This window comes from Podarcis melisellensis, assembly GCF_964234715.1.
Source record: "Podarcis melisellensis genome assembly, chromosome: 13".
NCBI classification, from domain to species: domain Eukaryota; kingdom Metazoa; phylum Chordata; class Lepidosauria; order Squamata; family Lacertidae; genus Podarcis; species Podarcis melisellensis.
Window position 1 is genome coordinate 14,217,638 of NC_138545.1, and position 26,976 is coordinate 14,244,613.

General features: G+C 47.2%; 2 protein-coding genes across 3 annotated transcripts in view; one reads left to right on the forward strand and one right to left on the reverse strand.

Annotated features, from left to right (window-relative positions):
* Positions 1-2,352: 2,352 nt before the first annotated feature.
* Positions 2,353-9,950, reverse strand: KLHL33 (kelch like family member 33). 2 transcript variants are annotated; one of them, XM_081885184.1, is made up of 5 exons: positions 9,927-9,950; positions 6,404-6,952; positions 5,294-6,242; positions 4,327-4,497; positions 2,353-3,682 (listed from the first exon to the last, which is right to left on the reverse strand). In XM_081885184.1, exons 2-5 carry the CDS (start codon positions 6,927-6,929, stop codon positions 3,079-3,081), a joined length of 2,250 nt encoding a protein of 749 aa, XP_081741310.1. In that variant the 5' UTR covers positions 6,930-6,952; positions 9,927-9,950; the 3' UTR covers positions 2,353-3,078. The 2 variants fall into 2 exon arrangements, with proteins under 2 accessions (XP_081741310.1, XP_081741311.1); XM_081885185.1 differs by lacking the exon at positions 9,927-9,950 and adding an exon at positions 7,863-7,957.
* Positions 9,951-16,872: 6,922 nt separating this feature from the next.
* LOC309353958 (solute carrier family 12 member 3-like) overlaps positions 16,873-26,976 on the forward strand; it is a 34,333-nt gene continuing 24,229 nt past the window's right edge. The window contains exons 1-3 of the mRNA XM_081883603.1: positions 16,873-17,164; positions 24,466-24,776; positions 25,925-26,026. Coding sequence (XP_081739729.1) covers positions 24,492-24,776; positions 25,925-26,026 — 387 coding nt within the window. The 5' untranslated portion in view covers positions 16,873-17,164; positions 24,466-24,491. The remainder of the gene's footprint in view (positions 17,165-24,465; positions 24,777-25,924; positions 26,027-26,976) is intronic.

Below are 26,976 nucleotides of genomic sequence, written 5' to 3' on the forward strand. Positions count from 1 at the left end.
CGGCTTTTAACCCGTTAGAGTTCATGTTGCACGAGAAGAACCCAGGAGTCCTGGCTCTTGAATCCGGAGAGCGCACTCACCATTCAAGGAGTTGGAAAGGGAGGAAGCGGGAGTCCTGGCTCCAGCTTCGACTTAGTCGTTTTGTTTATAAATCACTCGACTGCAAGAGCGTCCATGCAGTTCACAAAGATGGGATACAAAAAATAATTTTAAAAAATGAATCAGTTATGACTATAAAATCAAATGCCAATTAATATAACTAATGGGTTGCTGTATTATTATTAATAATAATTTGTATACAGCCTTGAACCCCCAGGTCTCAGGGTGGTTACAACAGAAAATCACCATATAAAAACACAAAATACATAATAAAAACAAAAACAGCCCAATAACCCCTCTTCCCCAACTTTTTTTTTTAAGTCTTTGTTAGGTGTGGAGAGGTCAGTAGGAAAGGGATATAATCAGACCTTGATTGGAAGAGAGCCCTGTAAAATTAAGCCCACAATTAAAGAATTGGGGGGGGTGAGGTATCAGAGGCATGAAGCTTTACTTGAGAGGCCCCTCCCTCTCAATCGTATTATAGTATACAGTTCCCCACACTTTTTCTCTGGGCCACATTTTCAGAATAAAAAATTTGCTCACACCACACTGATTTTTTTATTGATAAGTAATGCATTAGAAAACAAAAAGAAAGAAAAAACTCCTAGCAGTGCTTGGTTTGTAGCAGAGAAAAACAGCTACTTTATAAAATAATAATAATAATAATAACAACAACAATAATGATTGTGGGACATCCATAAAGTATGCAACAATGCAGCTACATTTGGCGAAAACATTGCCAAAATATAAACAAGCCTCTTACATATGTCCCTTAAGTGGTATGTATACAGACTCAATGAGAGGTGTGAGCTTGCTTTCGCAGGGTAAACTCATTTATTTATTCAGTCTAATCTGAAACAAACTCTCATCTCATCAATACAAAGAAGCCTTTGCTGCAGGAATTTATGTATAGGTTGGGGGGGGGTTGCCCCTCCAGCAGATATCATGCACATGCAACCCACTACCAAAATCAGCACAATCACTTTTGTGACTTTTGTGATTTGTCCCCACAAAACACTTCATCACAGTTTCTTCCTGTCTATTCAAAGGGCCTTTGCTGCTGCACAATACCAAATGTAACAATTCACTGATAAATGAATCTATGTACTGGCTCACTGAGAAAACTTCAGAAGATTCTTGTTTAAAGTGGTATGATATTGCTTTAAATGTATAGCAGAGGGTGGCCCTTTAGCAGATGTTTGATATGCATGAATCAGCAGGTTAAGGTTTCCACCAGCAGGAACACAAGCATTGTCTGCAGACTGCCTTTAAAGCTGCAGTGGCCTGTTTGAAAATCTGGCAAGGGCCTTGCAATAGCATTATAAAATCCAGGAAGAAAAGCTGGCAACCCCAATGGGAAAGTGAAGTAATGTGCCTTAAGAGCAGGATTAATCACAGCCTTGATTTTTTAAAACAAGCAAAACACCGCCTACGATAACATGTGTTATAAGCTAAATAGTGGGCAGCTTAATTGTTATGTAAAACATCATTTTGTAACTCATCACTTAATAGAGAAGCTCTTGCATGGAACCCTTTCTAGCACGGGGTGGTGAGCTTTTCTCAGAGGGTGGGCTGCATTCGCTTCTGAGGGGGCAACAGTAGGCAGAGCCTAAGTCGATGCAGCATTGAATCTAAATGTTACCCTCTTTCTCCTCCAGGCTGTCAAGCAAGGGGTGTTAACAGAGTTCAAGGCCTGCCAGTCAAAAAGATTCCACCCCAATCAAAACTGAAGAATTCAACTCTTCCTTCTGATAACTTCATCACATTGAAGGAAGTGGGGGAAACCCCACCCTCGCCCACAGCATTTTGCGCCTCTGCTTGTTCCTCACAGAAGTGCTTGCCTTTTTAACAGCTGCACAACAGGCAGAAATTCAACAGATGCAGCTTTAACAAAGCATAGTGGAAATACAGCAGTGGTTTAAAATCAACACTGCTGCCCTTTGGTTTGTGCTTGGTGTGGTTCCATTAGAAGCACCAAGCTGGTTCACACAAGTCACGGTTATTTCTTGGTAACTGCAGCATCAAACGGTATTAACACCTCAGGCAGAATTCTCACATTGCCTCCCTTGCAATGTTTTTTCAAGTGAGCCATGTGTATCGCATTGAATCATAGGACAGTACAGTGGTACCTCAGGTTAAGAACTTAATTCGTTCTGGAGGTCCGTTCTTAACCTGAAACTGTTAGCCTGAAACACCACTTTAAGCTAATGGGGCCTCCCGCTGCCACTGCACCACCAGAGCACAATTTCTGTTCTCATCCTGAAGCAAAGTTCTTAACCCGAGGTACTATTTCTGGGTTAGCAGAGTCTGTAACCTGAAGCATCTGTAACCTGAAGCATCTGTAACCCGAGGTACCACTGTAGAGTTGGAAGGGACCTTGAGGGTCCTCTAGTCCCTGAAGTATACAACCGGGGTGTGGGAACGAGGTATTGCCAACCTCTTTGGGGCTATGAGGCAGGTGAGATGACCCAAAATGGCTGCCACATCACCTACCCCAGCCACCATCACAGTCACTCTGAGAGGGAAGCTCTTTGCACCGCTCAGTTCAGAACAGAGGTTGGGTGTCAAGTCTCAGCATCCAATGAAATGTGAGCACATTTAAGGGGTGCGTTTAATGTAAGAGAAGCTCAGCCACAAGTTGAGCAGGGAGACAGAACTTTCTGTTGTGCCTTTTGGGGTGTTTTTTTTTGTTTTTTGTTTTTTGAGGGGATAATCACTGGGACCCACCTATAGAAGGTGGGTACCCTGGCACCCATTAGCGGTCCTTTTAGGCTACGGCTCTTATAATCCTCAACAGCCGGCCATGCTGGCTACTGTTAATGGGAGCCGGAGTCCAGTTAATGTGCAAAGGACTGCTAGCTCCCCCTGTCCCTGCTGCACAAGCACAGAGAAATCACGCACGCATGTGCGAACCATTCCTAGAGTTTCTGCCCCTATTAAAGCTGTGCAGCTGATTCCACAGAAAATTGGGGAGGCGTCTCAGGAGTACTGATATGGCAACTCTGTCGAAGAATCAGCAGGGATCTCCACACTAGCCGTATCTAAGGGCGAGGGCTGTTTGCTCCTCAGAGAAGGAGGAACTTCTAAGATGCAGGCCCTGAGGTCTGCGTAAGCCTGAGGCAGCGTCCCGACGCTGACCCAGCGGTCATGGGTCGGGTTGTAGCAGTGGATCAGGTGGGTGTCGCGATAGGTGTTGTGGCTGTAGCCTCCCATGATGTAGAGCTCTCCGTCCAAGACGGCGGAGGCGGCGATGACGTGGGCCTGTGGCAGAGGGGCAAGAGCGGCCCACACGTCCAGGCCCGGGCTGTACACTTCGCAGGCCAGCTGGTCGGCGTAGCCCCCGTGTCCATCCCGCCATCGCAGGCCTCCCGCCACGTAGAGGTGCCCACCCATAGCTTCCATGTTGTGGCCTGCGCGCTCCTCTCGCATCATGGCCAGCGGGATGGGTGCTGTGCCCGGACGGTACTGGATCAGGGAGGACTGGCAGCGGCACGAGCCGTCACTGCCCCCAGAGACGTAGATGACTCCGTCCAGGATGCAGGCTGCATGGCCACAGAGCGGAGCGGGCAGAGGTTCACATGGCCTAGTGGGAAGGAACAGGGAGGAAATGTATATTATTCACACAACACATAGTTAAACCATGGCATTCATAATGGCAAGAGATGGTCCCCCGACCACAGCAACAATAGGAGTTTGCCAGCCCTTTCCTCAGAAACAGTCAGGTCCCCAAAGCGTGTTGGAATATGAAGGTCTTCATCGGCTGGCGGAAGAACACAAGGAGGGAGCCAGTCTAACTTCTCTAGGAAACTACAATTCCCAGAGTTTCTTAGGGTAAGCCACAACTGTGTAAAGTGATGTGATGCCACTTTAAAAGTGTATCCTAAGTTTCTAGCATCTGTACAACCTGAAAATTAAGGCAAAATGTACAGGCACTATTGTTGTCATTTTTTGTGCTCCTGAGAAACTTGTGTTCCTCGTTTCAATATTTTACTTTGTCACTCTCTCTCTCACACACACCCAAAATCATTTGTTACCTGGGTCGCACCTCAGTCTTTTACTCCCCGGGTTAAAATTTATCCAGTTCCTTCACTCTTGGACTTGTTTTCCTGATGGTTACCTTCCTCTGAACCCATTCCATGTGTCTATATGCAGATGAAAATGCTGCACCCGGTACTGGACTCCAGGTGAGGTTTGACAAAGGCCCCCCCCCAATGCACAATTCCTCACCTCCAGGCATTGGTCTGGGGGTCATAGCACTCCACTGTATCCAGGCAGTAGGCATCGTTGGAGCTGCCTCCCAGGGCATAGAAAAAGCCATCCTGGTAGAGCACCTGGAAATAGCTCCGGTGACTTGTCATGTCGGCCAACCGCTCCCAACTCCCACAGAGAGGGTCGAACCTGCAAGAGGGGAGTGTCAGGGAACAAAGATGGTGCTTGGAAGCAACCCCACATCCCCGCAACTCTGAATCTGTTCCTAAAATTAAAAGGTTCAGAAGCATCCCTCATTATGTTGTCTGTCCTTCACATCTTTCCACCTTTTCCACAGTGGCTTTAGAACATTCATGTCAAATTTCTGGACAGCCAAATGCTGCCAAAGGCAACATGTCCCTTCCTGTTTGAGGAACCTGATCAGAGAGCAATGGATTGCTAGAAGGGCAGCACATCAACAATCTATTTTCCATTCTCTTGAGCCAGTCAATCACTAACATCCAGGGCGTATGTTACTGGAACCTAGGGATGGGCCAAAACCTAACGGGGCTGCTGGTGGTGGTGGAAGCTGCAGCCAATCAGGACTGAGACGCAAGGGGATCTTCTAATCTTTCTCACTGCCTGTGTACCAGGCTTTGATTGGCTCCCAGCCCTGATTGGCTAGAGAGCCCTATAAAACTCTGCAGGTCAGGCCAGCACCAGCTATGGACATTCTGACTGCTGCACGCCTTCTCTGACACCTGCTTTTGCCCCCACCCCTCTTTCACCCCCTTATCACCCTGTTCAATAGACTACTTTTCCAAACATCCACCTCCACTCTGGCCTACGCAACTGTACTGATGATCTCCCACCTGAAATACTGATTCTGAAGACCTGTTTATCCTTCCCATGCCCCACCCACAACTCTTCTCACATCGCGGAACTTGCAACCTGGTTCTTTCCCTCTCACCCACTCTAATTCCAAAGGCAAGAATCCTTGTCTCACTTGAACACTGAGCACATGGTGTCCCTGGTCCCATAGTAGTCCTTTCCACCAAAGATGTACATCACGTTGTCCTTGACTGCCACAGCATGCCGGAAGCGTGCCCCCTCTGGGAGCTCCCCAAGACGACGCCACTCAACCTGCTTGACCAATCCGATGCTGCTAATGAACCGGTGGGCGAACCATAAGTCCCGGCTAGGGCTGCGAGTGGCCATATTCTTTGCCAGCGTATCTCCTCCGCTGATGGCAATCACCTTCTCTGGGTACCTCACCCGGCAAGGGAGTTGCTCCAGCTTGGAAGGGCCTGGCGGGATGCTAGCTAAGGACTCAACCATGAGGCTATAGAGCTTGCCTGGGGAGGCCATCATTTCTACCGCGCGAACCTGTTTGAGCTCCCGGGTGGACATCAGAGGGAACCTGATGCAACGTAGGACTTGCTCTGCACGGTCCATCCGTCCTTCCCAGTCAGCTTCCAGCCATCGGACGGCTCCTTGGAAGGCCTCCAATTCATTGAGGATATAGAGGGCATCAGAGCTGAGGAAGTGCACAAGCTGGCTGGCTGGAAGGTCCAGGAACTTGGGCGTCCTCGTGACGTGAGCAAAGTTCCTCAGCACAAAGTTCTCGGCGGCGCTTTCCAGATCATGAAGGCCGTAGGCACGTGCGAAAGAGAGGACATCCAAGCTGGATTCGGGAGTCAGCTTGTGGCGGAAAAAATCCAGGCAGAGTTCCAAGATGCCGGAGACCTGATACTGGAGGGCAGCCTGGGCAGCATCAAAGAGGTTGTCCCACCCGCCTGCCAGTGTTCCCGAGTAGACGAAGGAGATGACCAGGCCCAGATCAGTTGAGGTGAAGCGTGTGCAGAGAGGGGCGTCCGCCTGGCGGGATTCCTTCATGCCGCTGGTGAACATGCCATGGAAGAACTCGCAGCCGCAGGCCAAGGCTAGTCGGTGAACTGGAAGGAGAGAAGATGAGATCAGGGGACCCAACAGCCATATCTCAGTTAGGAACCTATAGTCCCCAACCCAAAACATCTAGCCTTCCCATTCCATCCCACCTCACAGATCCCTTTCCTATCAGTATGTGGGGCTTCCCCTCAAGCTCTGCCTTGTTCACCTTGATAGATATCTTCCTCAGCTTTAAGCTCCAGGTCCCAGCCGATGCCTTTCTCATAAAGCTCTTCCAGGCCCCGCAGTGTCTCCCATTTCTCATCCTCTGGACTCAGCCTGTCCTCTGTCTCTATCCCAATCAACACTGCCTTGCAAATCTCGGCCACGCGAGGGACGCCCAGGGCCTCCGCGGCATCCAAGATCTCCCCAGCCTTCTCCGGTGTGGCCTCCAGCTCCCCAGTGTAGGCAAAATTCAAGATGGCCTCCCAGCCGCATGGCGTGGTCACGCCATCCAACTCCACCGTGCCGTGCTCCCCACATTCCAAGCGTTGCCGGAAGACTGAGCTCACTGCAGCAAGGATAGCGCTGTGGGCATCATAGTCCCTTAGGCCCAGGGTGACAACCACGTCCACGAGATGGCGCTGTTCTCTCAGCTGCTGAGCCACAGCAAAGAACCCATCGGCGTGGCCCTCATTCCGCAGCTCCAGCTGCTGCCCCACAGTGCCCTCTGAGGGGCTGTCAGTGCATGACATCGCCTCTTGAAAAGAAGACTGACCTGGGGGAAGAGAAGGAATGGAAAGCATAAGGCAATGCAGCACCGGTGAATCATAGAACTGCAGAGGGGAAGGGACCCTCGAGGGTCATCCAGCCCAGCCCCCTGCAATGCAGGGATCTCAGCTAGAGTATCCATGACAGGTGGCCATCCAACCTCCAATGAAGGAGAGTCCACCACACCACCTTCTGAGGGAGTCCGACCCAAACCATGGGCTTCGTGTTGCAAGAAAGGAGATTCCAACTAAACACCAGGAAGAACTTTCTGAAGGTGAAGGAATGCCGAAGAACTGGAGACGGAGATGCACAGCTGCATCCCAAAACACGCCCTCAAGTAACCCAAATTTAAAACACTACCACAGTCCACACCACAATTGCTTGTGTGGTGACAGAGCTTCTTTTCCCGACAGCTGCGACCATGATAATATTTCACACCAAAAAATAATACAGATTTCCAGTGTAAAATATTCTAAAATAGTTGTCTACGGCTGTGTACACACCATGCATTAAAAAAACATTCCTCGCAAAAGAATCCTGGGAATTGTAGTTTACCCCCTCACAGAGCTACAGTTCCCAGTGCCCTTAACTGTCCTGGGTCCTGCCCCCAAACAGAGGCTCTTACTTGTCTATAAGTTCAGAGAAATAATAGCAGCAGACACTAGACTCGGGAGTCATGGTTCAGGAGTTCAAGAGCAAGCAAGAAGTTCAGAAATGGACGGAAACTATTCTCCATGCTCCACCCACTAAGCTTTTAAAGAAGAGGTGCAGCATGCTCACTTGCGAGACTCAATCATGTTGCGGCAAGGTCGGGGTTGCAAACGCACACTCCGGGTGGGTGAGTCGGATCCCATTTGCAAAGGCAGCGCCTGGTTTTTAGGTAGCAAAACCAAACCCTCCCATTCAGTCACTCTCACCTCTGGTTCCATCTCCCCACTTGGCTTCTTCAAGCCCTTCCCTACCTCCATGGAGGCTCTGGGCTCTGCAGGAAAATCAGCGGGCAGGCTCCATAGTTCCCTGTACTGATTGTTAAAGCACTCTGGGAATTGTGGCTCTGGGAAGCGTATAGGGCTCTCCTAACAAACTCTCAACACACTTAACAAGCCACATCTCCCAGGATTCTGTGGGGACGATGACAGGGAAGCCATGACTGTCTAAAGTGATGCCGTTGTGCTTTATATCATAGGCGCCAAGTTGCACCCAACATTGTGGGGGCCCGTTGCACATGCATGACGTCACACGTGTGGCACCCCCCCAACCTGGCAAAGGCCAAATCAGCCCGCCATCCCTCACCGACCCACCACCAGCTGCCTTAGCTTTGTGAAAGGAACGTGCAGAACATAGATGCTTAGCCCCATGCGTCCCTTTGACGATCCTCAAAAGGACGCGACAGGGCCAAGCATCTTCCATGGGATTTGGGGGGACGGATCCCAAATCCTCTTAAATATATTGGGAGGAGACCCACTGCCCCTGTAAATGGCACCCCTGCTTTATATCTATGGTGTGAATGTGTCCCGTGTCTCCTCACTAAGACATTTTGCTGCCTGAGGCGAAGGATAAAATGGCGTCTGTACTGTTCCATGTGGAGAATCTAATTGAACTGGCACAACGGACTACTATTTGAATATTGGCAAAACCGGTATTCTCCACTGCACCTGAGGCAACAAGCTACTAATGCAGAAGGAGGCCAGGCCTCACAGCTTTGTTCTCTAATAGAAAACTACAGCCAGGAGCCTTTAAAGCCCTAAACAACCTCGGTCCTGTATACCTGAAGGAGCGTCTCCACCCCCATTGTTCAGCCTGAACACTGAGATCCAGCGCCGAGGGCCTTCTGGCAGTTCCCTCACTGCGAGAAGCCAAGTTACAGGGAAACAGGCAGAGGGCCGTCTTGGTAGTGGCACCCGCCCTGTGGAATGCCCTCCCACCAGATGTCCAAGAGAAAAACAACTACAGTACCAGACTTTTAGAAGACATCTGAAGGCAGCCCTGTTTAGGGAAGCTTTCAATGTTTAATAGGTTATTGTACTTTAGTGTTCTGTTGGAAGCTGCCCAGAGTGGCTGGGGAAACCCAGCCAGATGGGCAGGGTATAAATAAATTATTATTATTATTATTATTATTATTATTATTATTATTATTATTATTATTATTATTATGCTGAGCCCCCTCAAACACATCCTTGAACCTGAGGTGGTTGCCTCCCAACACAGTGTTGTGGACCAAAGCTTCCTCAGTGGAAAACTGAATCTATTTTGACACCGGTAACATGGCAGGATCATCCACTTCTCTCAATCACCATGTCTCTCTCTCCCAAATGAGATGAATGGCTGGAAAAGGAGAAAGGGAGGGGAAACTAGCCCTGCTGCCAGCCTGCCTTCTAGCACCCTCATTTTCCCTGCAGTTAACATTGGAAAACCTTTGGCGGTGTGGGTGGGTGTTATGTAGATGATGCATAAAAAGCATGTGTGCTTTAATTACAGCTGCAAAGAGTGTGCATGTTGCTTTTGCGTGATGTGTGTGTGATCCGAATCGGAGAACATGCGGTGAAGCTGTGTGCAAATTTCTTGGAAACCAGAGTGATCACAATGTTCTAGCCAGTGCTGCATTTTTGTGGTGTCTCCTCAGGGACATACCTGTGTCGCTGTAATGTGTTGTGCATGCATGATTGTGTTGTATGACTCAGTTTAGGAGGAGGGCTGGATGTCCGTTTGTGTTGTGCTTTCGCACCTGGTACATTCTTAGAAAACTGCCGTAGGCGCTTAAGTTGCAAAACCTTAGGCTGAGATGCGGTTAAGACACCTGCCTTTCTTGAGAGCTTAATTGGGGAAAAGGCAGCGTGCATATATCCAAACCCCACAGGACAGTCCACCCCCCCCACAGCTAACCCTCCCCCTTGCCCCACAATAAAGCTCTTTCTAAATACTCCTGGCATTGCTGAGCTGCTCAGAACCATCCTGGGGGGTCCCAAACTCAAGTCTCTCACCTGTTGGGCCTGTCCAGGCAGGGGGGGTTTCCTTAGCCTATGAAGAACCCGTAGCTGGAGTGTTGACCTCTGGGGAATTTGGCCCACGTGGAAACTGGTGAGGTTAATTATAGCCCGGCCTGAGCTATTGAAGGAGGAGAGAGCAGGCAGAGGTCAAAGCCAGATGTAACTGGTCCAAGGAACCGAAAAATTCAGGCTGAATCATTCAAGTCCCCCCCCCCCTTTTACAGCACCTTGAACATTGCTGGGAATGTTTACGTCGCTAAAAAGCTAGAGATTATGGAATGTGGGGCTGGAAAAGACAGGAAGCTTTTTATATGTGGCATTTTTCCGTGGTCAGAGGCTGACCTTTAAAGCATATCTTTGTCCCCTACAAAGAAACCTGGGGACTGTAGTTTGTTAAGGGTGATGGGAATTATAGGTCTGTGAAGAATAAACTACAGTGGTACCTGAGGTTACATACGCTTCAGGTTACAGATTCCGCTAACCCAGAAATATTACCTCGGGTTAAGAACTTTGCTTCAGGATGAGAACAGAAATCATGCTCTGGCGGCGCGGCAGCAGCAGGAGGCCCCATTAGCTAAAGTGGTGCTTCAGGTTAAGAACAGTTTCAGGTTAAGTACGGACCTCTGGAACGAATTAAGTACTTAACCCGAGGTACCACTGTTTTTTTTTGTGTGTTTTTTTTGCGGGGGTGTGTGTGGCTATGCTTTGAATGCTCTTCCACAGTCTGGTGGGCATGTAGCCACAAATAATATCCTCCTTTCCTCTTATATTCAGAGCTTATGGAATTCTAAGTAAGGTGACAGGGGCAGTGATCCTTGGGGTCTCTTCAAGTTCTATGATTCTGTGACTGGAGAGCTGAGCCTCTGGAAAATGTGAGGAAGGAGCAGAGTGCAATGGAGGCGGCTGAGCTGGGGACAGAAATGTGCCCAGGTTCTGGCCTGAGATCTGAGAACGGAATGAGAAATAAGTATGGGCGTGCCCTCTTTAGGACAGGGCTACACCTCTGGAAAAGGGCTCTTTAATCTCCTCTTCATTTGCATCATAGGGGAATTCCCTCAACAGTCTCGGAAAACTTTTTGTCCGGACTGGTTTTTCCAATGGGCCATAAAGAGAACAAGGGGATTTGCATGCGGGTGGGGGCAGAAACACCTGGAGCAGGAGTAGGCAAACTAAGGCCCGGGGGCCGAATCCGGCCCAATCGCCTTCTCAATCCGTCCCACAGACGGCCCGGGAATCAGCGTGTTTTTACATGAGTAGAATGTGTCCTTTTATTTAAAATGCATCTCTGGGTTATTTGTGGGGCACAGGAATTCGTTCATTTATTTCCCCAAAATATAGTCCAGCCCCCCACAAGGTCTGAGGGACAGTCGACCGGCCCGCTGCTGAAAAAGTTTGCTGACCCCTGACCTGGAGCATAAACACAGAGAGGAACTGAGATGAGTGAGGAGAGAGAAGGCAGGTGGAAAGAGGAGCACTTCTTTTTTTATTGCTTTCAAATAAAGTTAACAAATAAGTTACCAAAGATATTTATGTATAAAGCAGTACCTCAGGTTAAGAACTTAATTCGTTCTGGAGGTCCGTTCTTAACCTGAAACTGTTTTTAACCTGAAGCACCACTTTAGCTAATGGGGCCTCCCGCTGCCGCCGCACCGCCAGAGCACGATTTCTGTTCTCATCCTGAAGCAAAGTTCTTAACCCGAGGTACTATTTCTGGGTTAGCGGAGTCTGTAACCTGAAGTGTCTGTAACCTGAAGCGAATGTAACCCGAGGTACCACTGTATATGGAACTTGCTCCCCCAGGAGGCAAGTCAGGGCCACCAACTTGGATGGCTTTAAAAGAGGATTGGATAAATTCGTGGAGGAGACGGTTATCAGTGATTACTAGCTATGATAGCCATGTTCTGCCCTCTGCAGTTGCCCTCTGTATCTGGCTGGCTGCAGTAAGAACACAATGCTGGACTAGATGGACCATTGGCCTGATCCTGCATGCTTTTCTTAAGTTCTTATGTTCTTATGTGTGCATGCACACACACAAACACACACGTGGGTGTAGGTGTAAGTTTATACTTCTGATAAAATTAGTAAGGGGGAGAGAATTGCCTGGGGTAAAACACATATCAATGCAAAATAAAAACAGGAACCAGTCTACGTTCTGGTGAATTACAGGCTTTGCAAAACTGGAAAAGGGTTGGCACTAGCATATTTTAAGGAGGTAAAGAACTACAAAACTTTTAGAAGACATCTGAAGGCAGCCCCATATTGGGAAGTTTTTAATGTTTGGCATTATGTTTTTATTTGTGCTGGAAGGTGCCCAGAAACTCAGCCAGATGGGCGGGGTGTTATTATTATTATTATTATTATTATTATTATTATTATTATTATTAAACAGGGCTCATTCTTTTCCCTCTTACATTATCCCAAAGTATCCTGCTTGGAGTTACAGACTCCCATATACTTTATATAACCCTCTCCTAATTGAGGGTGCCCTTTCTTTCTCCTCCCACCCCGCCAGTACTTGGTGTAAAGTATCCTTGTTGCTACAAACCATACGCAATAATGATTTCTCTTTCATCTTTTGGAACAGCGTCTCTCAAGTATGTTAATGAAAACAATTTGGGTTGAGGACATCATCTGCGTTCCAAAATAATTTGGATGTCCCGTACAATACCTTGCCCAATACTTCCTTGCGACACACAGTTGGCACACTAGCGAAGGGACAAGTCCATCAGCATTTCTTAAAACATTGCACTGCAGACGGGCCGCAGGACAGTTTGTTCTTTGCAGATGGCCTCGTTTTCTTCTCTCCAATGCTACAGCCACGTGGGTCAGAATTAAAACTCGGCTCCTTCAACATTCCGGTGACTCATTACCACACACACACAAAATGTGGGGCAGAGGGGGAAAGTGGCGTTTCTAAGGAGGAGGTGGGCATTGTCAGGTTTATACCTGCTCTGTGGCATAGCTTGAAAGCAGAGCTGTTCTCAGGGCAGAACTGTTTACCCATTAACATGCACATTTGGTGCAGTTTTCTCAGAGCACAGAAGGAGTAGAAGATATGTGAGGTTTCAGCAGTGGTGTAGCGTGGGGGGTGCAGGGGGGGCCGGCCGCAGTGGGCGCAACATCTGGGGGTTAGGGTTAGGGGGCGCAAATCCACGGGTTAGGGGGTGCAAATTACTTGCCTTGCCCCGGGTGCTGACAACCCACGCTACGCCACTGGGTTTCAGCACTTTTCTTCTGTAACACTAGCTTTCAGCATTTCCCCTGCATACATGAACAGGGTTTCCCCCAAAGAAGCCTGTGGGTTGCTAAAGGTGAAGGGAAATGTAGCTCTGCCAGGGTTAAACTACAATTCCCAGGATTCTAGGGGGTTCCTTAAATGTATGTAGCCTTTTATTGTTGGCTATACCGCCTCCTGAAACAGCACTGTGGGTTTTAAACTCTCTGACATACAACAAAGAATTAAACCAGGGGTCAGCAAACTTTTTCAGCAGGGGGCCGGTCCACTGTCCTTCAGACGTTGTGGGGGGCCGGACTATATGTTGCCATGATTATGACCCGCATTTTTGGCAAAAAACCCTTATTGGGACCAACCCCAATGTTGCCCAAATGTGATTTTTGGGGGGTGTTCCCTCATACACCCACACTACTTCCTTTGCGTTTTGCGCATTGAAAGTTATTGTTTCTCTTGTAAGGCAGGGTGGGGGCTGAGGTAAGTGCGCCATTCCTGTCAGCCCTGGAGAGTGTGTGTGCATGTGTGGGTGAAGGGAAAAGCCGTTGGCCATGCTAAGTCAGGCCAGCGCCGCTCAAGCAAAAATGTTCTTTTCCCTGCGTGAGGCAGCAGCGGCTATTTACCTTTCCATGGTTTGGGGGAAGCAGTCGAGAGAGCTAACAAGTGGCCTCCGCAGCAGAGTGCAGAACTGTTTTGGAGTGCAGCCGCCTAGGCGCTCCCCGCTTCCTCTTGAAAATCCGAACTGTGGTGGAAATCCGAAGCTCCATGGTGGAAATCCGAACTGTGGCTCCTTTTCCCTCTTCCCCACCCCCCACCCTGGAAGAAAAGATTGCTGTGCACAACAGACGGAGAAGGGGCTTGTCTTGAGCAGCGGTCAACCTCACTTTTGACCCCCAAGCCTGGCTGAGTCACAAAAACCATTGTGTGCGCGCGCACTATGCCGGCTGCCTGGATTCCCGGACCATCCACTGACCGGATCTGGAAGGCAATTGGGCCTGATCTGGCCCGTGGACTTTAGATTGCCGACCCATAAATTTAACAGTATCCTGTACTCCCTATTTTGCAGGTGGACTAAAATGTTCCCCTCAAGATGTTGTTGGACTACAGTTCCCATCATCCCTAATCGCTGGCCGTGCTGTGAGGAGCCAGTGTGGTGCAGGGCTTATAGTGCTGGATATGGGTGGCGGAAATGACTGGCAGAATCTGAGACCAGGGAGAAGAGTCGGTGGAAGAAGATTGGAAGAAATTTAAAGTTTATTTACAGAAACATTGTAAAATTAAGGAATGTTAGAAGGATGCTGGGATGAAATTATGTGGTTTTAGCGGAAATGTTATAAAGGATTAAGTAAAAATAGATTGGTAATTGGCGAAAGGAGAGAATGTAAAGTTACATCATATTAAGATAAATTATAGAGCAAAAATTGGGAAAGATGGAAAGGATTTGCTGAAATAGCTAACTGAACTAGAATACAAAAAAGGGAGGTGTGAGGAGGTCAAGGAAACAGGCAAATGAAAGATAAGTTATGGGAAGGTTCGATTTGTTTTTTAATTGTTTCTATTTTTCTGTTTTTTTATTGTGATGTGTTGCCTTGTTTTTGTTTAATTTGGTGTTTTTTCTTCTTTCCTTTTCTTTTTGTAACCTTTAAAACTTCAATAAATATTACTTTAAATATATATATATATAGTGCTGGATATGGGGACCTGGAAGACCACAGTTCAAATGTGGTCTGATGTTTTAATGTATTTTTAATCTTTTGTTGGAAGCCGCCCAGAGTGGCTGGGAAAACCCAGCCAGATGGGCGGGGTATAAATAATAAATTATTATTATATAATTAAATTCAAATGCCAACACAGCCACGAAGCTCACTGGGTGACCTCAGCCTATCCTGCCTGCCAGAGGCCTTACAAATGTGGAACCCGAAGGAGTGCCAATTCCATCAACCGAAGCAGTCGAGAGAGGACACGTGTGGTGGTAAGGCAATCTCGCTGGCAAACTGGTCCTAAATTTCTACACAGATCTGCAACAGTTTAAGGACACATTCCAGCTAGGTGAAACTACTCAGGATAGGAGGTCTAGAGAGATTTCTGAGGGCTAGACAGAGAGGCCAGAGGGGGGTAAAATTGTATATGGCTCCTGCACCAGCCCATTCTTGATGTAGAAGGTCGCTGGTTCAATCCCTGGCATCTCAAGACATGGCTGGGAACATCGCCTGCCTGAAAAGCTCTGGAGAGCTGCTACCAGTCAGTTTAGGTAATGCTGAGCTACATGGACCAATGCCCTGACTCAGTACAAGGCCTGTTTCCTGTGTCCACCCTGCAAGAGGAAAGAAACAGCAGCCCCCACATCTTCTCTTATTCTGGACCAGTGGTATAAATTGGGTGTAGTAGCACGATCGGGGTCTGCTGCAAGGAAGGGAGGAAGCCCTAATGAAGACATCTTACATAGGAGCTCCCCTAAATCTGAGGGTGCCTCTGCCAAATATTGAATGTTCTGCCTTGGACTCCAAGAGGAATTTCCCTTTTTCTTTTGTTTATGGAAGTACGTTTATGGAAGTTTATGGAAGTACGAAATAGGATGCAACCCAGATCTCATCTGAACAGTTTGAAGCGAAATTTTTATTGTTTTAATGCAGCCAATGGTTCTCTCTCATCTCCGTTTTACAGGTGAATTAATCACCTTTTGTACCAATCGCATTGGTCTTTGAAAGATGATTAGACAAACTCACAGAGGAGAGGGCTATTGATGGCCATAAGCCAGGCTGTGCTCTTTTGCCACAGCTGGAGGCAGCAGTGCTTTTGAATACCAGTTGCTGGAAACCACAGGAGGGGGGAGTGGTCTTGTGTTCAAATCCTGCTTGCAGGTTTCCCATGAGCCTCTGTTTGGCCACTGTGAAAAAAGGATGCTGGACTAGATGGGCCATTGGCCTGATCCAGCACCCTTTGGGGAGAGGAAAGATCCCTGTGACCTTTGTTTATATATACAGTGGTACCTCAGGTTACATACACTTCAGGTTACATACACTTCAGGTTACAGACTCCACTAACCCAGAAATAGTGCTTCAGATTAAGAACTTTACTTCAGGATGAGAACAGAAATTGTGCTCCGGCGGCACGGCGGCAGCAGAAGGCCCCATTAGCTTAAGTGGTGCTTCAGGTTAAGAACAGTTTCAGGTTAAGAACAGACCTCCGGAACGAATTAAGTACTTAACCCGAGGTACCACTGTATACTCTCGGGGAGCTCCCCTTTTGTTTTGGCTGCCCTCACAGAGAAATGTTTTTACAGCTTCCTCAACACTCAACAACCCTCTAAGGCAGAGATTTCGCCTTTTGCACCTAACCAGTTTCAGCCGAAGGGGTGCCAGGGAGAGTGTGAGACTCATTATTTCATCAAAATATGTGTGTGGTTATTACCACAAAGCAAGTGCCGGTAACATGCTTTCCGCCTCCAGGGTGTGTGGAGTCACTCAGTTTACAGGTTGCTCCCTACGCGGCTTGCCAAAAAGCTCTGAGCCTTCTGCAAGCTTCCTCCGGCCTAGACAACCTGAAGGGGTGTTGTAAGAGGAGAGCCTCAGGCGGGGCGGGAGTTTCGGTGCTGGTGCGTGGGCTTGTACATGCTGCATGTGTGCAAGAGCATGGCAAGGGGGCGGGGACATGGATTCTGCCCCAAGGATTAGGCCTCATCCTGTGGGTTTATCAGATGTGAATCACATCAGTCGGGAGCGCGTTCCTCTTTGCACTTGCGAGTTGGCGTGCAGCGCTGCAGGGAGGTGAACCGCCATCAAGTGTGTGGTCTGTGCGGCGTCTTTTGAGTGAGTAGAAGAGTGGTTTTGGGGTTGACCTCCCAGTTGGTGTGTCACCGAGGCCTGTCCCTGTGCCTTGCAGCTGTGGAGAAAAGCTCTCCAGGTGCCACTTTTTTCGCCCACCTGCAACTGATGCAGTTCTACCTACAAGAGTGCTTTGAGAGTTCGACTTTAATGCTGTGCAGCAGGCAGAAATTTAACAGGTGAGCCTTATTTATTTCTTCGTTCCCATGCCATTGCATTCTTGTGCTGAATGTATTCCTGTCATGGAGGCACCTGACAATGAATACATGGCAATCCTGAGGCAACATGGCCCAATGGAAAACAGAAACCCGCAGGGCACCTGCCCCTTTAAAAGAGGGAATTTCAGTAGGTCGCATAGGAAGGGGCAAAGCTGTCTATTTTGGTTTCTTTCAGTTTCTCATTTTTCCAGTCTTCACTTCACCACATAAGTTTGCTTAACAAACAACAACAAAAAGTCATTTTAGTATGAATTTCTCCTAACAGACACTATTGCACGCCGTTTTCCCTAATATACACACATCTGCAAACCAATGTCCCCATATATAACACATTTTTAAAGGTCATTTTCACCTAATGCATGCCTTTTGAGGCACACTTTTAACCCTGACATATTGCACACATTTACTTGGTTGGAGAACTGCATTGCAAAATTCAGAGAATTGCACCTTTCGAAATATACGGCTAGTCCAAATTTTCGCAGGGAAAACCTGCTGAATCAGAACAGCTACCAATCGTTTTCTTTTCTTGCATTGCTTCAGAAATAGGTCGGTTCACTTTTAAATGTGAGCTGAACGTGAACTACCCCCTCCCTAAGCAGGTGTAGGTTGTTGTGAAAGCTTCACCTGCTGAAATTCCCTCTTTCACACAACTATTAAAGGCGCAGCTGCAATACTTTGTGTGCGTGCGTGCGCACATCTGGTCACCCATCGCTGAGGTCCTGGGAGCATTGACTGTGTGTGTGTCTTGGCGTGAGTCATGTGTTCTGTTCTTCCTGTGTGTTCCAGAGGTGGGGAACCTGTAGCCCTCCAGATGTTGGATTCCAACTCCTTCTCTGAACCTCCATCTCCCATCAGTCCCAGCCAGCATAGCTGATGGTCAGGGATGAGAGGGATGTGTGTGCAGTCCATCAAATCTAGAGGCCCACCTGTTCCTGGTCCCTGTTACGCACCTGCAATACTTTCAGACCCATTATCATTTCCCTTCCTTTTCGATTGTTGACCTGTGGCTAGGTAATTAAGGGGACTTACATAGGGAAATTTGCTTCAGAATAATTTCTGGTGCTCTAGAGCAGCTGTCTGCAACCTTTTCAGACCCACTTAACCCAAACATGCATATATATTTTTACCCATTTCTTGTCTGTCTTTCTTTTAAACCATAGATTTGTTCGGTGGTAGTGCTGCTGTTACAGCGACCCACCTCAGATTTGGCTGAAATAGTGGGTCCTCAACCCATCCACTGAAGACCAATGAAGCACTGATCCAACTAAGCTATTCTCCTCAAATGTAGTAAACAAAGCTAAAAGCTTTGAGACTGCTATGATTCTCTAATATTGGGCTATAGAGTAGACCCACTGAAAATAAGGAACCTAAGTTATTCATGTTAGTCATAGAGAGCCATTTCCATTAACTTCCATGGGCCTACTCAGAGTAGCACTAGCATTGGGTAAACTCTTATTTGCATTTGTATTGGGCACCCATTTGTTGCTACTAATGAACTTACGAAACGTAAAATTCTCTGCAGAAATAGAAAGAACCACGCACACAAAAATCCCAGCCTGCATCACTGCTGCTGTGTGAAGCTGCCAATTGGTGAGAAAATAATTGGTCACCTGTGCCTTAATGTTTTTTTCAGAGCCTGGAGATTTATTTATTTTTTTAATGTTTTATTGTTCATTTATCTTTTATATCAATACTCAGCCCTTCCTCTCAAAGCAGCCCAGCATAGCAAACACATGAGTGATAAGAAATAAACATGCCACCCTGTAAGGTAGTAGTTATGTGTGTAAGTGCTGCTTTTAATTACATCACTATCTCCCCTAGTACATCTTCCAAAACGAGAGTCATCTAATTGCCGCTTTGCATATTATGTAACGTTTGGCTTTATGCTGCGTTGCTAACCTTTGCCTTTAACCAGGAATTTGTTCTGCAGAGGTGAGCGGAGGATAACCCCACCCCCCCTGCAAAGCTGATAATTATTTCATTATGAAGTCCAAATGTAAAAAAAGGGAGGCGTGCCTCCACCAAACTGGTGCCAAGTTAGAAAACGTAGCTCCCCTGAGAGTGTGGAAAACCTAAAATACAGTCCATAGGCATGGCCACCCGAATGGGCTGTCACTCGATTAAAGGAATATGGATTGAGTTTTAACAGAGCAATCTGTTTATTATGTGCGACATGATTATACTGCCCTCCCTCCAATGAGCTCAAGGTGGTGGGCTGTTGTCTTCCCTCAGCCTCAGGTTATTTTCACAACAACCCTGTGAGGTAGGCTAGGCCAAGACAGAGAGCGAGCAGCTGGGCCAAAGTCCGCGAATGAGCTTCACCGCTAAACTCTTTTAACCTAGATATGGGGAGGATTGATGGTGGACTACAAATCCCATCATCCCTGACTGTTTCCATCAGGAGGGCTCCTTGACACCGTTCGCTCCAAAGGAGTGGGGTGCTTCACCTGTTGGTTTTCTAACACAAATGCTATAGGAGCATTGCCAGAAAATAAGGTGACTGGCAGCCGTAAACCAAGAAAGAAAGGCAAGGCACGTGGAACCACCTGTGACCTTTTCAGGCATCCGAGAGCTGCTCAAATAATAGAGCCGAGCAACTCATAAAAACTATTTTCTGACACCACCGTCTGCCTTGTATAACTTTATGGGAGATGAATCCCAAGGACCATCCTTAACAAATGACCACGTCGGACGGCTGGCTGGCTGCCTACGATACACAACAGCAGCAAGAGTTTTGAGGCCAAAAAGGGCACGCATATTATTTTATTTCAACGGGTAAATAGGCATTGCTAGTCGCCGCAGGCCATTGCAAACAGTGTGGGTGAAAACATGTCTACAGAGACATAAAACACGAGCTCTCTAGGGGCTTTGTTGTTGTTGTTGTTCTCATTTAAACATACAAACAAGAGCTAAAACAAATCCTTTACGTATTAATAACTTCTGGAGAATGCTCTCAGATTAACGAGTTGCCTTGTTTTGCTGAAAATATTGCTTTCAACTGGCCTGGTATGTACACAGTAGAGGCTGAAAAATATGGCCAGGTCATGTGTCATTGTCCCCCCCCCCCTTTATCAAGTCAGATTTGCCTGCAACCCACCCCACCAACTCCTGTTCATGAAGCAATCCTCTGCACGCATGCAAAGACTGCCTTGAATGTGCATCCCTCAGCTTAACTGCTAAATGAGCCTGGCTTAAGTTTTCCAATCAGGTAGACGCTGATTCGAGGAGAAACATGTGCAGCAGCAATTTATCTCTCAAGAAACTACAGGGCAGGTACGGATTGCGGCTAATGCCCTGTGTACTTGGTTTCAGGGGACATTCCCAGACCTTTCTGGGGATGCCGGGAATTGAACCTGGGACCTCTTGCGTGGGAACCACTGAGCTCCAAACATTTCTTTGGTGTGGACTGAGCTTCGGAGGAGAGGATGAGCCAATGGGCAGGGGTGATAGTGACAGACATTGGTACACCTCTAAGAACTTCCCCAGCTGTCCCCCCAAGCCTGAAAAGAATATGGAGACAACTTGCCCTATGATTGTACTTCGTGTAGCACCCCTCCTTTAAAATTTGGGGGGCATTGGCTCCCCGGATGATGCCCCATGCCACATTCTTTCCCCCACACAAATATTTGAGAAGATAACTAGAGCCACACAAATATTTGAGAGGATAACTAGATCACTGCAGGAATTGGGCCCCTTCCAGAAGTAATTTCAGACTCCTACTCTACATTTTAACACTACTAGATAGCTAGATAGCTAGATAGAAAGATAGATAGATGATTGATAGATGATAGATAGATGATAGATAGATAGATAGATAGATAGATAGATAGATAGATAGATAAATAAATAGATAGATAGATAGATGATAGATAGATAGATAGATAGATAGATAGATGATAGATAGATAGATAGATAGATAGATGATAGATAGATAGATGATAGATAGATAGCTAGATAGCTAGATAGCTAGATAGCTAGCTAGATAGATAGATAGATAGATAGATAGATAGATGATAGATAGATAGATGATAGATAGATAGATAGATAGATAGATATAGATGATAGATAGATATAGATAGATGATAGATAGATTAGATAGATAGATAGATGATAGATAGATAGATAGATGATAGATAGATAGATGATAGATGATAGATAGATAGATGATAGATAGATTACAGATACAGATACAGATACAGATAGAATTAGGCTATAGCCCAGCTTACTTACAGGGATATATGGAGGAAAATGGGGTTTACATTATTCTCAACTGCTCAGTAAGAAGTACGACTGTTTCGGCCTTCCCTAGGGTTCTGGGCAATGAGTGCAAAGAAGCTGGGTTTATTGACAGGTGCTTGGGCACATTTTGTTAAAATTCTGTTTTGGGGGGGTTTTTTTGGAGCCTGTTGAAGACCTTCCTCTTTCAAGAAGCCCTTTATAAGTTGCTTTTAATACATTTCATTGTTTTATCACTTTATCACTTGTTTGCCACCCTGGGCTTCTTTGGGAAGGGCAGGCAGGGTATAAAACAAGCAAGCAAACAAACAAACAAACAAGCTTATTACTTTAAACATCTTTAAATGAAAAATATCAGGTCACCTGCTGAGGTTAGTTTTTGCTCTTTTGACTTAAGGTGTGACATGGTGCTTTTAGCTCCACCCCACCCCAGAGTTAATAATAATAATAATAATAATAATAATAATAATAATAATAATAATAATAATAATATAATATATTCACTATCCCCCTGCTCTATTTTCTTAACAAAATAGCTTCCTCTGCAGATGATCTCCATGGAAAGCCTCACTTGATTATTTTTCCATACCAAACTGCTGCTAAAGGCATGAGGAGGAGGCCAGGCTGTTGTTGTTGTTGTTGTTGTTGTTGTTTCTCTCTCTGTGTGTGTGTGTTTGTGTGCCTTGGTGAAATCCACGTGAAATATTTTGGGTGCACAAGGAGTTCTCACACAGGGTTGGCTAGGCCGGCTAGGCCCCGCTGTCGCCCTGCGTGAACTGATGGTGCACCCTAGATAAGAATCAACGAGATTGCCGGTTTGCAGAGGCAGCAATAAAAATCTCTCCTGTTGCTGGCAGGTAGTCAGTCATACACAAAGCATTTATGCATCAATTGCTTCAGGTGTCTTGTTGTACAGTATCCCTTTTGCCTGCGGCATGAGATCGGACTCTCTTACCGCTGAATCACTGTCTTTATAATACTGTTTTTACTGCTTGGTTGTTGTTGTTTTTTAAAAAAAAGTCTCTCTGCTTTAATGCTTTTACGTTCATAGAATCATAGAAATGTAGAGTTGGGAGGGTTATCTACGCCAACCCCGGTGATGCATAATTATATACTGCATATATATATATATATATATATATATATATATATATATATATATATGGTATATTAATCAGTACAGAAATCCTTCTAATTAAATCCAGATATATAGCACCTTGTACAGCGGTACCTCGGGTTAAGAACTGAATTCGTTCCAGAGGTCCGTTCTTAACCTGAAACTGTTCTTAAACTGAGGTACCACTTTAGCTAACGGGGCCTCCTGCTGCTGCCGCGCCACCAGAGCACGATTTCTGTTCTCATCCTGAAGCAAAGTTCTTAACCCGAGGTACTATTTCTGGGTTAGCGGAGTCTGTAACCTGAAGCGTCTGTAACCCGAGGTACCACTGTACATATGAGTCATACCAGTATGTGTGGCTCATGGGGTGCAGGAGGTAAATGGGCACCATTTTGCATCTCGCTATGCCCCCCCCCCGGCTTCCCTCAACATTATTTTTCAGCTGGTTGGTGGGCCTCAGGGTTCCACCAAACAAGGAAGTAGCTCCCACAAGTTCCCACATCTTACCCAGATCATGACACCCAGGACTGTTTTGTGGCAGCGCATTGTAAGGTCAGCTCAGGTCAGCTGGGGTGCCGAGGAAGCTGCCTTTTGCAAAAGTTTGTCTGCCCTGATGGATCTCCTAATGGAGTAACAACCCCTTGCTCGTTTCGTGGCTTCCCAGAATGCAGTTTGAAAACGACTGCACCGTTGCGTCAGTGACCCATGACCCAGGCGGCTCAGTCGCAGCATGGAACAGAACCCCCCTCCCAGCCCTGAGCAGCCCATTAAACCTGCCTGCCACATTGATCGCCTCACCTGGGACACGTGTGTTCTCGACCCCATTGGCAGGGTCCCCTGGCGCATGGGCCCGGCGTGCGCCCAGCCAGGCTGATCCCTGTGGCTCCAGTCTCCCTGTCGCCCATTGTCTTTTTTCAAGTTTCCATTGCCCTGTGCAAACCGGCCGCAGTGGAAAGAACGTGGTAGGGGAACAGATAAGGCAGTGCAAATAGGATTTATAAGTCATGCGTCGATGTGCAAGGAGTGGACAGGATGTGCCTTCAATCATCTCCCTCTCCAACCCCCACCGCACTGCTGTGCACTCGGAAAGTTTGTCTGTTTGGAGAAGGGGTGGATATATGGGAGGGATCAGGGCAGCCAGGAGCTGTTGGGTCCAGTTTTGGGAAAGCTAGGCCTGGCATTATCCGGGACCTTTATAAGGCAAAGGGGGACAGGAGTTGAACCTGCTGCCTGGAGAGAGATAAGTTGCCAAAGGCTGGCTGAGTGGAGAGACACATCGGAGGAGCAGGTAAAAAAGGGAGCGGAGACATCGACATACCTGTCCCTGCATCTCTGTCTGTCCATCTCTCCTGTGCGGTTTCTCTCTCTGCTCCCCATGTTACCATTTACCCTGTCTTAACACCTTTCCTTTCTTCATCTCCTCCAGCCGGTGTGTGTGTGAGAATCAAGGGGGAGAGAGAGAGACTGCTGAGTTGCATTTTAAGCAGCCAAGGGGTCAGAGTCTTCGTTATCCTGCATAGCGCTCACACTCCAAGAGCAGCAGGACCAAAATTGCACATGCATTTGCCTTCGCTTTATTCATTCGTACAGGTTGTGGTGTCCAGCTGATTCCTCAGGTGCAAAATTACAGACCCTATTTAGTGCAATTAACACCCTGCCACCAAATCTTGTGTCCCCCCAAGTCCCTTTCTCATATTTAGATGTCTGGTTTAGATGGGTGTTTTTTTAGCACTCTGTATATCCTTAGGGACACTCATGTCTTTATTGCAAATTCATATACTGTTGGGCTGAGTCCTGTGAATGAAAAAGAATGTTTCAGAGCCCAAGAATGGTTTGAGGTATACAATTAAGTGCCATGTTTTAACTCTGTCATCTCTGCTGCTTCTTCCCCATGCTTCTCGTCTGACAGCTGAAAAGAACAACCCCGCTTAGACGATGGAGGAGGAGGACTCATCATATAAAACCATCTTTTCCCTGGGGCGGTTTAAGATCCGCAAGCAGCAGAATGGACCCCCCTCGGACCAAGCCAAGAGTGCCCCCAAATGCCCTGCGGAGCTCCCGCCACCTTCGCAGATGGAGGAAAACGGATCTCTTTCAGACCCTCCGGATTACGAGACCACGATAGACGCCTGCCCTCGCTATGAATTCTACGCCCTTTCAGCGCCTCCTGGGCGGCGGAAGGTCCGCCCGTCGCTGGACATGCTCAGAAACGCAGATCTGGTGAGACCCGTTAGAGGACGCTTTTCTGCCAAAGGTGGCGTCTGCCAGAGTTTTCCAGAAAACGTACATCACTGGGTGCAATAGCACACTTTTGAAAACAGCTGGCAAGGAAGGACCTTTCGCTGCATGTTAAATGGAGGAAGGGAACCTGTGGCCCTGCAGATTTTTCTGGACTACAACTCCCATCACCCCTGGCCATTGGCCAAGCTGGCTGGGGCTGATGGGAGTTGGAGTCCATCAGCTTCTGGAGGGCCACACGGGGCCGGCCCACTCATGAGGCAAGGTGAGGCAACCACCTTGGGCAGCAGGATCCACAGGACAGCAGATCCGGCCTGCAAGGGATGCATTGGAGGCCAGATCTCTCTCCTCCTCAGCAGCCTTCCCCTTAAGCCACCTCTACAGTGGCCTCTTGGCAAAATGGAGGCCCTGCTGGTTTCTTCCCACCCTTGGTCCCCATGCAGATCTTTATTCCACTCGTGTTGCTGGTGTAGATCTTCACACACCCTTATTCTCTGGCAAGGCATGGCTGTGTGCCATTTTGCGGTCTGCCTCAGGTGCTAAAATGTTTTGAGCCGGCTCTGATGCCAGAGGTTCCTCACCCTTGGTGTAACTCAATAGGATGGGCCTCTTCACTTGGAGACAAAGGTTTCTATTTCTACAGAAGACCACTTGGGCAATTAAAATATCATCCTCCTGACCTACCCAAGTTCTCCTCTTTTCCTTCTGTCCATTCTGGCCAAGTTACAGAGAACCAGGCAGAGGGCCTTCTCGGTAGTGGCACCCTCCCTGTGGAATGCCCTCCCGCCAGATGTCAAAGAGAACAACAACTACCAGACTTTTAGAAGACATCTGAAGGCAGCCCTGTTTAGGGAAGCTTTTAATATTTGATGTATTTTAATATTTGATGTATTTTAATATTTTTTTGGAAGCCGCCCAGAGTGGCTGGGGAAGCCCAGCCAGATGGGCGGGGTATAAATAATAAATTATTATAATATTATTATTGCACCAAGCAAGACTTCACAAGAAGCGAATGCAAAATTAACAGAACGCTGGCATCCTCTCAAACTTGAGATGTTTTATTCTGCCCCTAAATTCCAATGTGTGCTTGTTAACTCCCTCATCCCATTCCCTTGCATTGTTTTTCACAGACAAAAGGAGATCCCAGTGCTACGGAGGCAGAGGAGAAAGATGTGGAAGCCGACGAACCAGAAGCGGAACCAGTCCGCTTTGGCTGGGTGACCGGTGTCATGGTAAAGTCAAAAAATGAGTGGATTGATTGGATTGCAGGGAAAGGAGAAGGGTGCCCATCTAGTCCCAGGAGTATAAAATAATGTTGGGAAGATGCAAGAGAAGCAGCAGCAGCCAATGAATTGGTCCTGAATTATATATATAGTGGTACCTCGGTTTACGAACTTAATCCGTTCCGGAAGTCGGTTCTTAAACCAAAGCCATTCTTAAACCGAGGCACGTTTTCCCTAATGAGGCCTCCCACTGCTGGTGCCCTTCCATTCATAGACTGAGGTAAAGTTCGGTAACCAGGACACTACGTTGTAGGAATGAAAATCACGGGAGACGAGTAGTAGGTGTTTTGCAGAGTTCCTATACCGAATAGTTTATAAACAGGGCTGTTCTTAAACCGAGGTACCATTGTACATAAAAGGCAACCAGTAAGACATACAACATAGATTCAACCTTTGCTGTTCTGGTGCCCCCCCCAGATGTTTTGGAATTACAGGTCCCCTCAGACTCAGCCAGGGCATCAGTGCTGGCTGGTGCTGATGGGAATTGTAGTTTGTAGTCCAGAACATCTGGAGGCACCAGAACTCTCAGTTTCTAACTTTTCAAATCTTAAATTCAGTTCTCCACATTTTGCAGCAACTTGTGATTTATTTATTTTAACCCTTCATGAAAATTCACCAGCATTTTAGTGTGAATGTCCTAACCAACCCCTTTAAGATGTGCAGTTTGGACTAATGTATGCAAGCAGTTTCCCCCAATATAAATCCACCTCTGCATTTTATTGTCACCAACGTCTTCACTTTTAATGCAGACTTTGCACCCAGTTGTGCAAACACCGTTGGGTTGGAGAACAGCATAGCAAAATTCGGATGAGTGCGAATTTTGAAAGATAGTGGGGTGTTGGTTCGCATCTTGTTCCGGATGCTGAGAATTTGCTCACATTCATACGGAACCGAGTTTC